Below are 15,680 nucleotides of genomic sequence, written 5' to 3'. Positions count from 1 at the left end.
TACCAAGAATATTGAGGTCGGTTGTGGTGGCTCACACCTGTAATCTCAGCACTTTGGGAAGGAAGGATCACTTGAGGCCAGGAGTTTGAGACCAGCCTGGGCAACATAGTGAGACCCCATCTCTACAAAAAAATTTTAAAATTAGCTAGGTGCAGTGGTGCACACCTATAGTCCTAACTACTTGGGAAGCTGAGGCGGGAAGATTGCTTGAACCCAGGAGTTCAAGGCCGCAATGAGCTATGATGGTGCCACTGCACTCCAGCCTGGGCAACAGAATGGACCTTGTCTCAAAGAAAAAAGAGAAGAGTATTGAAATATGGATGCAGATGCACTGCCATTAACAGTAACCCTTGCTTTAAGAATATATCATGCTTTGGGATGACATTTTAAAATGAACCATACAGAAATAGAAGACAAGTATCTGTAATGTTTTCCCAGGACCTTCCAAATTTCCCCCAAACTAAACAATAAGCATTATGATTCTCTTTCAGAGTTCTCCACTCAAAAGCAAAAGATAAGAAGTCACATTGGGGAAATGCTTGTGTTTTCACCTACAGCCAAGATAGCGGGACTATTACACAAAAACACACTCTGGCAATAAACTAAATGCATTTCTTTGTCAGCAAATACTTTTGGAAAATGTATTGAAAACACTGGCGACGATTTGAAGACAGAAACTTAAGAAAGGTGCACACAGCAGGCAGGTTTGCTGTGCTCAGTTTCAGCCTGTGATACTTGCTAAATTCAATCTCTGTTACAACACGTACGATATACCATTTTTGTGAGTCAATGATCAGGTTGGTGCAAAAGTAATTGCGGTTTTTGTCACTACGGTAAATTTATATCCTGAACTAAATGAGTTCTTACGTGAAAACCTTGTTCGAGGGAAAAAGCGTCTAGGGTGCCTCCTGAAGGAATGGATGCTTTGACTGAAATAAAAGCAGGGTTTTGGGGCGAGCTTACAGAGACTGGAGCACAGCTAATTTCATTCATGCATACTCCTGGCAAGTTACTAGAGCAAAGGGCACAAAAGGCCCCAGGAAATCAACTGTAAAAACACAGATGTTTAAAACATAGCCCTACTGTCAAAAAACTCCTCTAGTAAAATCGGCAGTCCCCTGGAAATAGCCAGAAGTTTGCTGGTTATCTTGTGTCAAAAAGCTTGAGAAGCGTTGCAAATTAAAAATAAACTATGCATTATTTTTTAAGTTCAAAACATAATAACCTATTCTTGGATGACAGATATCCCTCAAGAGCCTATGGCATCCATAAATATTTTCAGAAAAAGTCAACGTACTTAATTTGTTACCTCAAGGTACAGATGACATTTTAAACGATGAATGAGAAACTAATGCTTTCCAATAAAAAAGAATACTTGTACTACTAGAGAGGCATTTTGAAAATGGATGTTTGGAAATGTTTCCATGATTAATGATTTGTGGCTGAAAATGCTATAATTTAATTTATAAAAACTCATATATTCACACTTGAAAAACTTGGAAACATTTTCTAGGCTTTTAAACGTCTTCCATATGAAGAGTTTCAGCAGGTTTTGAACCCATTTGTTAAAAATATTGAAATGCATCACCTTTCAGTCAGTTTGCAAGAGCAACTGACTGGCATCAAGAGAAACGGAAATTTACTAGCTGAATTTCAACAAAAACTTTTGCATAATACATGGATGGCTTCGCAAAGCGAGTGTCATAATTTATTAAGCACCACCAACTATGAATTTCTTCTACTTGGATCTGCATCTCTTTTGGGGGGTATCTTTTCCAGTATTGAAACCAAAAATAAGTGAATTAAAACCAGACCTGTGAATTACTCTATCACAAAGTATTAAATCATGATTTTGAAAATAACGAAAACAGATTTACCAAGACGGCTGCCATGGAAAATATGGCCAGTAATGTTATTTTAATGAGAGGAAAAAAGGTTTCCTAAGCTATTAAATAAACCATATTGAAAAATAAATTTGAAACATTGCTTATTTCATCTTCATCGTCTCATGCTTTTAAATACAATCTGTCAGCAATCCACACATATAATGTATAATTAAACAAATAAGCAGGTATTGGAGGTATATGCTTAAACATTTTTACCAATAGGGGTATGCAATCCAAAAAAGGTGAGAGATCATAGATCTATAAAATGGGGGGACCACTGACATGTCTCCCAAAATTAATGAGAGAAATAAATAAATATGAATATGATTTGAAAGAAGGACAAAGTGCTAAAGAGAGGTAAGGCACTATAAACGTCCTTGCAGGAGGTATATTTAACCCACGTAAGAAAGGAAATCTGAAACACATGCTGTTATGTAAAGATGAACCTTAAGAATGCATTAAAATAGGACAGGTGCGTGAAAATATTAGCTGTGAGTTTTGCTCATCACATACATGAACTTCAAGGTACTGACTCTACTTCCTGTTATTTTCTTTTTATTGTTTTATTATACAAACATTATAATGACAATGATGATTACCAGCTACTGTTGACTCAATTTCTCCTAAATGCCAGGCCCAAAGGGAGCATACATCACCTCTATTTCTTACAACATATCTAGAAAGATTCAGTAGAGAAGAGGAAAGAAGATGGTACGAAGAGGTGGTTAAGGCTGTCACCTTCACAGTAAGACTAGGTGGATCTGGAAGCCCAGATTTGCTCCAAGTGCCTATGACAAGTCTTCCACGTTCTCTTGCCTGTCTGTAGGTACCGACCTTATAGGTGGGTGGGGAAGACCGAATGAGTTGATGTATAGAAAGACTAAGAACAAAGCATGGATGGAAATTAGTTGCTAGCATTACTAACTATTATTATTACACCCATTTCACAGAAGACAAACCTGAAGCCGTTCATTGACAAAGCCAGGATTTGACTTACAGGAACATTGTAATTGTAATGATCTGAAACAAACAAGGAAAATGATCACTCCTGTTTTCACCACCTGAACACATCAACTGTTCTCATTTTCTGTATGTTCCTTTCAGGTCCTATCTGTATGTTTCTGTCTTTATTTTATATATAAGTCACAGTACGGTTGACCCTCAAATAACACAGATTTGAATTACATGGGTCCCCTTATACGTGGATTTTCTTCTGCCTTGACCACCCCTGAGATGGCAAGATCAACTGATATGGTTTGGCTCTGTGTCCCCACCCAAATCTCATCTCAAACTGTAATCCCCATGTGTTGAGGGAGGGACCTAGTGGAAGGCCACTGGATCATGGGGATTTCCTCCATGCTGTTCTCATGACAGTCAGTTCTCAAGAGATCTCATGGTTTTATAAGTGCGGTTTCCCATGCTCTCTCTCTCTCTCTGTCTTTTCTGCCACCTTGTGAAGAACATACTTGCTTCTCCTTCGCCTTCCACCATGATTGTAAGTTTCCTGAGGCCTCCCCAGACATGTGGAACTGTGAGTCAATTAAACCTCTTTCCTTTATAAATTACTAGTCTCAGGTCTTCCTTTATAGCAGTGTGAGAACAGACTAATACACCAACCTCTCTTCTTTCTCCTCCTCAGCCTACTCAACGTGAAGGCGATGAAGATGAAAACCTTTATGACAATCCACTTCCACTTAATGAACAGTAAATAGATTTTCCTCTTCCTTATGATTTTCTTAAAAACATTTTCTTTTCTCTAGCTCGTCTTTATTGTAAGAATATGATATATAATACGTATGACATACATAGTATGTGTTAATTGACTTTATGTTACTGGTTAGGCTTCTGGTCAACAGTAGACTATTTGGCCAGGTGCAGTGGCTCATGCCTGTAATCCCAGCACTTTGGGAGGCTGAAGCAGGTGGATCACCTGAGGTCAGGAATTCAAGACCAACCTGGCCAATGTGGCGAAACCCCATCTCTACTAAAAATACAAAAATTACCCGGACGTGGTGGTGCGTGCCTGTAATCCAAGCTACTCGGGAGGCTGAGGCAGGAAAATAGCTTGAACCCAGGAGGTGGAGGTTGCAGTGAGCCGAGATTGCACCACTGCACTGTCAGAGGGAGCGACAGTGCAAGACTCCATCTCAGAAAAGAAACCAAAAAAAAGGTAGACTATTAGTAGTGAAGTGTTTCTGGGAGCCTAAAGTTATATGTGGATTTTCAACTGCCAAGGAGGTCAGCACCTCTAACCCCTGCATTGTTCAAGAGGCAATGGTAGCCATCAAAAAAATTTTCTCATGTTTTCCCCATCTATCTCCAAAGCTATAACGAGGTTAGTACTTTTGTCTGTGATGGTACTATTTAAAAACATTCTCCAGTACTTCTTTAACTGTGTTTTCACTCTTCTTCAAGATAAATACTAACACAAATAAAACTATAACATTAAAAAAAATCTGAAAGAGCACAAATAGACAATCTAAGCTCACACTTCAAGGAACCAGAGAAACAAGAACAAACCAAACCCAAATCCAGCAGAGGAAAAGAAGTAACAGGCCGGGCATGGTGGCTCACACCTGTAATCCTAGCACTTTGGGAGGCTGAGGCAAGTAGATCACTTGAGCCCAGGAGTTCAAGACCAGCCTGGACAACATGGCAAAACCTTGCCCCTCCCCCACCCCCAAAAAAGTCAATTGTACAGACAAGTTTTTACATTATGCTTATATCATAAAAGCACTTATTTCAGATAGATGCAAGCTTCTAAAGGGTATTCATAATTAACAATCTTTTTTTTTTCTTTTTTTTGAGGTGGAGTCTCACTGTGTAGCCCAGGCTGGAGTACAGTGGCACGATCTCCACTCACGGCAAGCTCCACCTCCCGGGTTCACGCCATTCTCCTGCCTCAGGCTCCTGAGTAGCTGGGACTACAGGCTCCCGCCACCATGCCCAGCTAATTTTTTGTATTTTTAGTAGAGACGGGGTTTCACCGTGTTAGCCAGGATGGTCTCGATCTCCCGACCTCGTGATCTACCCACCTCGGCCTCCCAAAGTGCTGGGATTACAGGCATAAGCCACCATGCCCAGCCTTATAATTATAATCTTAATGAATGTATAACAATCTATTGATTCAATATACCATAATTTAAATGACCATTCCATTCCTATTAGTCTTTTAGGTGGCTTCCAAATTCTTACTATTAAAAGCAATGAAGGGCCAGTTGCGGTGGCTCTAACCTGTGATCCCAGCACTTTGGGAGGCCAAGGCAGGCAGATCATTTGAGGTCAGGAGTTTGAAACCAGCCTGTCCAACATGGTGAAATCCCATCTCTATTAAGAATACAAAAATTAGCCAGGAGTGGTGGGTGGGTGCCTATAATTCCAGCTACTTAGGAGGCTGATGCAGGAGAATTGCTTGAGTCCAGGAGGTGGAGGTTGCAGTGAGCAGAGATCACGCCTTCGCACTCCAGCCTAGGCGACAGAGCAAGCCTCTGTCTCCAAAAAAAAAAAAAAAAAAGCAACGAGGCCATCAGCATTTTCATGCATGTGGCACTTTTCCCCCTTTATGATTGATTTCCCTAGCATAAATTCCCAGAAGGAAGATTACTAGTTCAGAGATATGAAATATTTTTATGGCTCGGAGTATGTACTTCCAAATGGCTTTCCAAAGGTGTGATTCTGATTTTATAAGACCACCAGCTATGGGTCCAGGCAAAATCTCACCTATACAGGGTAAGAGTACGAAGATACCTTTCCAAAAAAAAAAAAAAATCCTGCTCTCTGCAGACCTTTCCCAATTTACACCAGTCCTCCCCTATTGATTTCTCCTGTTTTTACTGAGTAATCTCTGCGCTCCTCTTTAAAAGAATTTTCCACCTCCAGAAGCTAATTTGAAATACTAATTTACACATAGAACTCACCTTCATTATCTCTAGCCTTTGCCCATTAAAGAGACTGAAAAATCTCAACCAGTTCAGTCCCCAGTGTCCACAGGGCGTTAACTTTCAGAGACCCAGAACTAGAGGTTGCACATACGCCCAGGGGTTGCTCCCAAGTCTCCACTCTTTCACAGCAAAGCATTAATTTTCCACCTAGACTCATCCAGACATTGCCCATTTTTCCACCTGCCTCCCCCTTTTCCAAACATCCCAAGGACAACAAATGTGCCCAGAATGTCACCATTAGCATGGACGACTCCATACCTGTGCCCTTCTTGACAGCGTGGATGATAGGCAGCGCAAAGTAAAAATGGCAACAACATTCTGCCTCACAAAATTGGGATGGTTTTTAAAAATAGGCTCTCTTTTTAGCACATTCTCTTAGCACGGCCCCCACAGAATCTTCCCACTTGGTATAGATCATGTGTGGGGTTAGAAAAGCCCACAAACTTCAGTCATATTACTGTCGAAAATGACAAAGGTTCCACCGAGCGAGTGGATGGAGGACGAGGGCAGGTGGGTGCTGAAGACTTAGAACGTAATTATTTCAACTGCTTATTATCCAGGAGCCAAGAAAAGAACACAGATACTAAGAGCCATTTGGAACGTCCTAGAGCGGGGCTAGGTGACATCGATTAAATGCTTTTCCTGAGAAACATCCATTTCTTCCTAGGGGTCCTTCCCAAAAGACAGAGGATTTTTTGGTTGATTTTTTTTTTTTTCCTGGAGATAGGGTCTCGCTCTGTATCCCAGGCTGGAGTGCAGTGGTGCCATGACAGCTCAATGCAGCCTTGAACCCCTGGGCTCAAGTGATCCTCCCGTGTTGGCCTCCCAAGCAACTGGAACTACAGGTGTGCACCACCATGCTCAGTTAATTTTTAAATTTTTTTTGTAGAGATAGGGTCTCACTATGTTGCCCAGGCTGGTCTCCAGTTCCTGGCCTTAAATGATCCTTCCACCTCAGCCTCACAAAGTGCTGGGGTTGCAGGCATGAGCCACCGCACCTGGGCAACTTTTAATCTGAGCCTTGGGAATGGGAGAGATCCCAGTCTCTGCCTTCATTCTAAAATCTTCATTCCCTCAAAGTTGTCACGTAATCTCTCTTCATTCCTCACCAAAAGCCTAAGGGGTTGGCATTTTTATTATCTCATTTTATTTACAGATGGGATAAAGGAGCAGGATGACTTGCTCAAGGTCGCACAACTAATAAAGGGCAGAGTTGAGGTTCAAACTCAGATCCGTGTGGCTCCAAAGACTCAGCTCCTGACCACCAGGCTCTCTTCTCTCTTGGTGGAATACTCCCAGAAAATAAAACAGCCATGAAACCAAACGCTGCAGTGCTAGATGTCAGAACTCCAAATACCAGAAATTGCTGAAATGTCTTAGTGTCAATCAACCCTTAATGACCTTGGCAAGCATTCTCCATGATGACAGCAGACCCAGAGAGAGTGAGCAAGTGGGAGCCAAGAAGGGTGCATTGAACTAGAAGAGTTCAGGGGGTGCCTGTGCAGCCAGGCAGGAGCTGGACAAAGCAGAGCTGGGAATGCAGTAGCAGCAGGTGGATGCTGGAGCATTTCTGTATCTACACTCTCTTCTTAACTGCTAAACTGCTCTAGTCACTCCCTTCCCAAACACAGGCACAGCAAACCCTACCTAGTCTAACCCTGCACCTCCATCTCTCTTTCCCCAGTTCTCAATCCAATTTCTTGGCATGGTCATCCACATCAGTTCCATTTGCCCATTTTCTCATTTTGCACCCCACCCCACTTCAATCTGGCTTCCACGAACCCTTGATCCTGCCAACGACATCATGACCTCAGCATGGCCAAATTCAATAGATTTGTTTCAGTCCTTATATGAACAGACATTTTTCATTTTTGCACAAGTTTGGGTGTTGTTTTTTCTCATTTCCCATACTATCTGCCCCCAAATGTGTTGTTTTATGAGGTCTGAAAAAGGAAAATAAGGACAAGATCAAGGGAAGTTAAAGGGCTGGATGCAGCAGCACCCATCTGTAGTCCCAGCTACTCTGGAAGCCAAGATGGGAGGGTCACTTGAACTCAGGAGTTTGAGTCCAGCCTGGGCAACTTAGCAAGATCCCATCCCAATAAGAAAAGAAAAGAAGAGAAGAGAGAAACAATAGCAAAGGAAGTTAAAAGATTGCATATTTCTATTTGTGAAAAAGAAACCTTTAGTAGAACTAAGGTTGCCCGACATGTGATACATCATAAAGCAAGCAGGAATTATATTAGACAAGAATGATGAGCAGACACTGAAATCATTGAAGGGTAGATGTATTAGTCTATTTTCACACTGCTATAAAGACATACCTGAGACTGGGTAATTTATAAAGAAAATAGGCTTAATTATAAAGAAAAGAGATTATTTATAGAGAAAAGAGATTTAATTGACTCACAGCTCCACATGGCTGGGGAGGCCTCAGGAAATTTACAATCATGACAGAAGGGGAAGAAGCACGTCTCACATGGTGTCAGGCAAGAGAGGGCAAGATCAGAGAAAACTGCCTTGTAAAACCATCAGATCTCGTGAGAAATCACTCACTATCACAAGAACAGCCTTGAGGAAACCACCCCCAGGACCCAATCACCTCCCTCAACCAGGCCCCTCCCTCAACATGTAAGGATTAGGGAGATTACAATTCAAGATGAGATTTGGGTGGGGATACAGAGCCAGACCATATCAGTGGACTAGATAGATTATCTAGAATATTCTTCCCAACTCTAAGATTCTAATGGCCTAACTAGTTGTAGGCCACAGAAAGGTAAAGTTCACCTGCAGTAGGTTGTATTTTTACCTCGGGTGGTGACTTGTTAAACTGTATGGATCAATGAACATTGAGTGTCTTCTATAGTAGGCCCAGTAATGGGCACCCTGGGAGACATAAAAGGATGTGAGTTAGCATACACGTTCTGCTGTTTGTGACAGAGACCTAAAATGACACCAGCTTTACCAGAGAAGATGGTCGTCTTGCACGGCAAAGTCCTCAGGGGCCCAGGCTATAAGTTCCTCCCCACTATCCCTAAATGTTCCCCTCTTCCTTGTGGTCCAAGTTGGCTCAAAACTACATCTGCATTCCAGCCAGTGATAGATAGGAGGTGAGTCAGTTTGGACACTCATCCCCTCCAAATCTCCATGTTGAAATGTGATCCCTGGCCAAGCACGGTGGCTCACACCTGTAATCCTAGCACTTTGGGAGGCTGAGGTGGGCGGATCCCAAGGTCAGGAGATTGAGACCATCCTGGCTAACACGGTGAAACCCCATCTCTACTAAAAATACAAAAAATTAGCCAGGCGTGGTGGTGGGTGCCTGTAGTCCCAGTTACTCGGGAGGCTGAGGCAGGAGAATGGTGTGAACCCGGGAGGCGGAGCTTGCAATGAGCCGAGATCGCACCACTGCACTCCAGCCTGGGCGACAGAGTAAGACTCCATCTCAGAAAAAAAAAGAAAAAGAAGAGAAAAAAAAAAAAGAAATGTGATCTCTAATGGCAGAGGTTGGCCTAGTGGAAGGTGTTTGGATTTTAGAGACAGATGCCTTATGAATGGCTTGGTGCCCTCCTCATGGAATGGAGCAAGTTCTTGCTCTACTAGTTCACATGAAAGCTGGTTGTTTAAAAGGGTCTAGCACCACCCTCTCTCTCTCTCTAGCTCCCTCTCAACATGTGACATGCAGGCTGTCCTTTCTCTTCAGCCGTGAGTGGAAGTTTCCTGAGGTCCTCACCACAAGCAGATGCTTGCACCATGCTTCTTGTACAATCTGCAGAACCATGAGCCAAATAAGCCTCTTTGCTTTAAAAATTACTAAGCCTGTGGTGTTTTTTTTTTTTTTTTTGAGTTAAGGTCTCATCCTGTCACCCAGCCAGGGGTGCAGGGGCATGATCATGGTTCACTGCAGCCTAGAATTCCTGGGCTCAAGCAATCCTCCCGCCTCAGCCTCCCAAGCTGCTGGGACTACAGGTGCACACCACCTTACCTAGCCAATTTTTTAAATTTTTTGTAGAGACAGGGTCTCTCTCTGTTGTCCAAGCTGGTCAGGAACTCCAGGCTTCAAGCAATCCTCCTGCTTTGGCCTCTCAAAATGCTGGGATTACAGGCATGAGACACTGCATCCAGCCTCAGGTATTCCTTTACAGCAACACAAACAGACTAAGAGGAAAAGGGAAGAGTAAAGCATGCTCCTTGCCTTTAAGGGCAAAATTGGAAATGAAACATGGCACTTTGGTTCACATCCCTGTTCTTTGGTTTATGTCTCCTTAGAGAAAAGGACCTACTCACCTCCAAGCAACCACACTGCAAGAGAAGCTAGGAAGTGTCATCCTTCTCTGGGTGGCCACATGCCCAGCTAAAAAGCCTATCTCTAGGGAAGGTAAGGTGGACAAACAGCAATCTTTATCACTAAGGGGGAAGGATACAACAGAAGCTGATGTTTATCCCCAGGGAGCTTACTTACCCAAACATCTCTACCATCAGAGCCCTTACCAGATCAGCCAAACCAAGGAGGAGAGAAAGAGTGAGAAAGGTATCGAGTCATCCAAGGGCATTCGTCTCCTTGAAAATTTTTAACTTTAGGCCTGGCATGGTGGCTCACGCTTGTAATCCCAGCACTTTGGGAGGCCGAGGCGGGCAGATCATGAGATCAGCAGATCGAGACCATCCTGGCTAACATGGTGAAACCCTGTCTCTACTAAAAATACAAAACATTAGCCAAGCGTGGTGGTGGGTGCCTGTAGTCCCAGTTACTCGGGAGGCTGAGGCAGGAGAATGGCGTGAACCCGGGAGGCGGAGCTTGCAGTGAGTGGAGATCGCACCACTGCACTCCAGCTTGGGCCACAGAGCGAGACTGTCTCAAAAAAACAAAAAAAAAAAAGAAAATTTTTAACTTTAGAATATTCCAAGTATGATGGCAAAACAAGCAACTTTCAAAGAACTTACAGAGAACATCATCATAAACACAGCAAGCTCAGAGCCAGAGCAACAGAACTACCTGAACCCCAAAATGCTGCTAGGAAAAAGTGCACTTCCACTCCCAATATCAAAGACATGGAATCAACCTAGGTGCCCATCAACAGTGGACTGGATAAAGAAAATGTGGTACATATACGCCATGGAATATTACACAGGCATAAAAAAGAACCAAACCATGCCTTTGCAACACCCTGGATGCAGATGGAGGCCATTATCTTAAGAGAATTAATGCAGACACAGAAAACCAAATACTGCATGTTCTCACTTACAAGTGGGATGTAAACAATAGGTATCTACGGACTTAAAGATGAGAACGACAGACACTGGGGACTCCAAGCAGAGGAAGACAAGGAGGGAAGTAAGGACTGAAAAACTACCTACCGGATACTGTGCTTGCTACCTGGGTTACGAGTTCAGTTGAAGCCCAAACCTCAGCATCATGCAATAAACCCTTGTAACAAACTTGCACACGTACTCCTTGAATCCAAAATAAAAACTGAAAATGAAAACAAAGAAAAAACGCATTTGATATCTGATACTATATCTCATCTAAATATAATTGACAATTCTCCAGTCTTGGCTGAGGCAGGCATGCATCTCTGTCTACTTCTATCTTCTCCTCAGGCTGTGAAGTAGCTACTAGATAAGGATCCAAAGGAGTTAGGCAAGCTTTTAATGTTCCACCCTCTAAGGGAAAACGTGGGAAATGTCACTTCTGTGTAACTGTGAGGCATTCTTTTATTTCAATATGTCCAAAGTCTCTTAAAACACCCAAATGTAAGAAAACTGAGTTTTAACTCCCAGTGATTCAAATGTAATACAGGACAGAAATGACAGCTTATTTTTAATAAACTCTGCAAACAACCACTTCCCCTTACTCTGAAGTCACTTATCACTTTGTTCTTGAAGAATAACAATGTAAAACTCATTTTTCTAGCCACATTCAGCATTTCCTAAATGGATGGCTTAAATTTCAGAGTGTGAGCTAGTAAAGTTATTTTTAAACCTGTTTTCCAGAGCCTCATCACATGTCCCAGCTTGTCTGTGTCCCTACTTTGGGGCCTGGAGTGAAAAGCAATCCCAAGCTCTGCTTGGCCGTGCCATTTCAGAGAGGCAGCCCTGCTTTGTGAAATCAGAAACCTTGGGGCTAAAGCATCACTGGCCCTTCTAGATACTGCTGTCATGCGGGAACCTTTAAGAAGAAAAGGGAAAGGGCTTTGACATTAGATCTCTCTTGCTGCATAACAAATTACTCCAACTGAGTCATGAACACAGTATTCTTTTTTTTATTTCACTTATTTATTTATTTTTCAAGACAGGGTTCTCTCTCTGTTGTCCAGGCTGGAGTGCAGTGGCACAATCACAGCTCACTGCAGCCTTGAATTCCTGGGTGATCCTTCTGCTTCAGTCCCCAGGTAGCTGGGACTACAGGCATGTACCACCATGCCCAGTAAATTTTTTTTTTTTTTTTTTTTTGGTAGTGACAGGGTCTCACCATGTTGCCCAGGCTGGTCTTGAACTCCTGGCCCTAGGTAATCCTCCCACCTCAGCCTTCCAAAGCATTGGAATTATAGGTGTGAGCCACCATGCCCAGACCAAACAATATTTACTATCCCAGGGTTTCTATGGGTCAGAAATGTGGGCATGGCATAGCTTGGTGCCTCTGACTCAAGGTGTCTCATTAGATTGCAATGGAACCGTCGGCTGGGGCTGCAGGCTCATCTGTAGGCTTGACTGGGGACAAGGGGGAATTCTCCTCCAGGCTTACTCACACAGTTGCTGACAGGTCTCAAGCCCTTGCCATGTGGCTGATCCACAAGGGGACCTCATAGCATGGTAGCTGAGTTCTCCCAGGTGAGTGACGTGAGAGACAGAGAGAGGGCACACCTAAGATAGAAGCCACAGTCTTATTATAACCTAATTTCAGAAGTGGCACACATGGCCTCTGCTGCATTGTATTTATTAAGAATGGCCGTCTCAAAAAACAAAACAAAACAAAACAAACAAAAAAAAAAAGAATGAGTCAATAGGTCCCACCCACACTCAAGGGGAGAGGATTAACAAGGGTTTAAATGCTGGAGGCCCCCAGGGGGCCACCAGACAGGCTGCTGACCACAACCTCCTTGTGATATGAATGGGCGTTTAACTGCACACGCAGAGAGGCATCATTTCATTATCCCACTTGGAAGCCAGAACAAACACAGAATCCCAGTCACTCACAGGGCTGGGGAGACCTGATTTCCCAATCTTTCAATATTTGGCCCATCATTTAATAATAAATGCTGAATGCAGGCCAGATGCAGCGGGGCGATGGCTCATGCCTGTAATCCCAACACTTTGGGAACCTGAGGTGGGAAGATCACTTGAGCCCAGGAGGTTGAGACCAGCCTGGGCAACATTGTAAGACTCCACCTCTACAAAAGAAAATAAATAGATAAAATTAGCTGGACATGGTGGGGTGTGCCTGTACTCTCAGCTACTCAGGTGGCTGAGGCAGGAGGATCACTTGAGCCCAGAAGTTGAAGGCTGCAGTGAGTTATGGTCACACCACCACTGCACTCCAGCCTGGGAGACAGAGTGAGACCATGTCTCTCTAAATAAATAAATAAATTCTGAATGCGGTCAGATGCAAACGTGAAAGGCTTCTGGGGAAAAACCTCTTTCCCAACCCCTCACCTTCCCTGCCTCCCACCCTGGAACCAGAGTCCCTTCCATGCCTGAAATATTGCGGAAGAAAGTAACTGCTCTTGGCTCAGACCCTCTGGGGCTCTCTCCTACAGTTCTGTCTGCTCAGAGAGAGGGTGTGGCTGCTCTGCCCTCTGCCTTATGGAACGTGCTCTGTGCCTCAGGGGAGCTGCCCAGTTCCGGCTCTCCTTGTGGAATATATTTAATAGCGGAGTGGATTGGTAGGAGACTCACTGTGGCCATGGACCTAAGCCACACCCTTAAGCCCAGCTTCTCTCAATAAATAAAGTGGATATTTTTCACTCCATTGGTCAGATTCCCATGCTTATTTCTCAAGTGATTTCAAATTCAGCAGGGATAGAAACGGGTGCCACCTAACGCATTCCCATCACACACAAAGATCTAGTCCACACTCTTATTTGACAAGTGAGTAAACTGAGGTATTAATAGGCAGTGGGATGATGGAAAAACACCCCCAAAAAGTTCCCAAACTCTTATTTAGCCACTAATTCTTTATAAAGCCCCTGGCTGTGCGCTAAGCTCTGTGCTGGGGCTGGCTGTTTTCTGTGTACTTGTTTGTTTTTTGAGACAGGGTCTCACTCTATCACCATGCTGGAGTACCGTAGCCTGATTACAGCTTACAGCAGCCTCAAGCTCCTGGGCTCCAGCAGTCCTCCCAAGTCAGCTTCCTGAGTAGCTGAGACTACAGGCATGCACGACTATGCTCTGCTTTTTTTTTTTTTTTTTTTTTTTTTTTTTTGCAGAGATGGGATCTTACTATGTTGCCCAAGTTGGTCTCAAACTCCTGGCCTCAAGCAATCCTTCTGCCTTGGCCTCCCAAAGCGCTGGGATTACAAGCATGAGCCACCACATCTACCCAGGGTTGGCCCTTATTCCAGACATCTTCCTGTTCCATCCCAGGCAAATGACTACACCCCTCTGAGCCCCAATTCTCTCATCTCGAAAATAGGGATCAAGTGAAATGGTGCATATAAAGTTCGCACCTACAGTAAACAGTCAACAAATGTCAGCTACTCCTCCGAACTTGCCGGGGGAGCACCTACTTGCATTGCATACAGAGACAATAAAGCTATTTTTCAAAGTCAATTTAAAGAAGGAGACAATCTGCCTACGATTGGATGAATGGGGGCATTTCAGTTCCACTCCCATGGTTTTTGACCCTACCTCCCACTCTCCGGACCCCCCAGAAAAGAACGTGGCAGCGTGTTTGTGCATTGTCAGGGAGCCACGAGATTCCCTGGGCGTTCTGGCAGGCGATGCATGAGATTGTGCCAGGGCAGTAACAAACCAAGACAAAGAACTTAGGCAACTCCCTCAAGGACACTCAGTGAGCGTGGAGCAGAGACAAAAATAGAGCAGAGGATGGATCATTCCCTTCCCCGTCCTGACTTTCTTTTCTTCTCTCTCTCTAATGGCTTAGATTATTATTTTCTCCCAGCATGACCATCAGCTATTAGAGCAGGTGCAGTTTTTGTAAACACCCCGCAGAAGTGCTGCGAGGGAGGTCAAGGGCAGGTGCCCCCGCCGAGGGCTGGCCTGGATTCCATGTTTCTGGTTCTTGTTGCTATTGTTCTGTTGCATCAGCACACAGCCTGGAGGCTGCATCCTGCGATCCAGGAGTGTTTGGCAGCAGAGGGAACACCAGTCCATCCCTCCCACATGGGACAGATGACAGAAAGTCTAAGGCGAAGCAATGCATTCCCCATCTTAGAGAAAAAGATAACAAGGCACCCCTATAGGCAGACAATTATACAGCCATGCAGGATGTGTAGTTTGCAGAGCCCTGGAGAAAAACGCCCTAAGCAGGAGACTGGGCCTGTACAACAGTGAGGCTGTGAGGACAATGGTATTGCTGAAACCTATGGCCAGCGGCCCTGACAAAGCACAGTTTGCTTTCTGGTGTAGCATGTTTCAGTTTGCTCTTTGGAGCTCAGTTTTGCACCATTGAAAATTAAAATACCCTGAGACAGGGTAGCAATGAAGCCCTCAGCCACCCCTTACATCCCATGTGAGTTTGTCAGCTCCTTTCCTAAGAGAGTAGATATTTATTTTTTATTTTATTTTATTTTATTTTTTTGAGACAGAGTCTCACTCCATCACCTAGGCTGAAGTGCAGTGGCAAGATCTCAGCTCACTGCAACCTCCGCCTCCTGGGTTCAAGAGATTCTCC

General features: G+C 43.9%; 1 protein-coding gene across 5 annotated transcripts in view; it reads right to left on the bottom strand.

The window, feature by feature from the left end:
- The window catches only part of GALNT17 (polypeptide N-acetylgalactosaminyltransferase 17), a 611,589-nt gene that overhangs the window by 487,982 nt on the left and 107,927 nt on the right, over window positions 1–15,680 (bottom strand). For 2 of the 5 annotated variants that reach the window (XM_065541829.2, XM_074034847.1), the window contains exon 2: window positions 11,186–11,300. The exons of the other annotated variants lie outside the window; for them this stretch is intronic. In XM_065541829.2, the coding sequence (XP_065397901.1) occupies window positions 11,186–11,300 (115 nt within the window). The remainder of the gene's footprint in view (window positions 1–11,185; window positions 11,301–15,680) is intronic. 5 annotated transcript variants of the gene reach the window in all.

Source organism: Macaca fascicularis, chromosome 3 (genome assembly GCF_037993035.2).
Source record: "Macaca fascicularis isolate 582-1 chromosome 3, T2T-MFA8v1.1".
Lineage (NCBI taxonomy): Eukaryota > Metazoa > Chordata > Mammalia > Primates > Cercopithecidae > Macaca > Macaca fascicularis.
The sequence above is the reverse complement of the archived record's forward strand: the minus strand, read 5'-3'. Positions and strand labels throughout refer to the sequence as shown.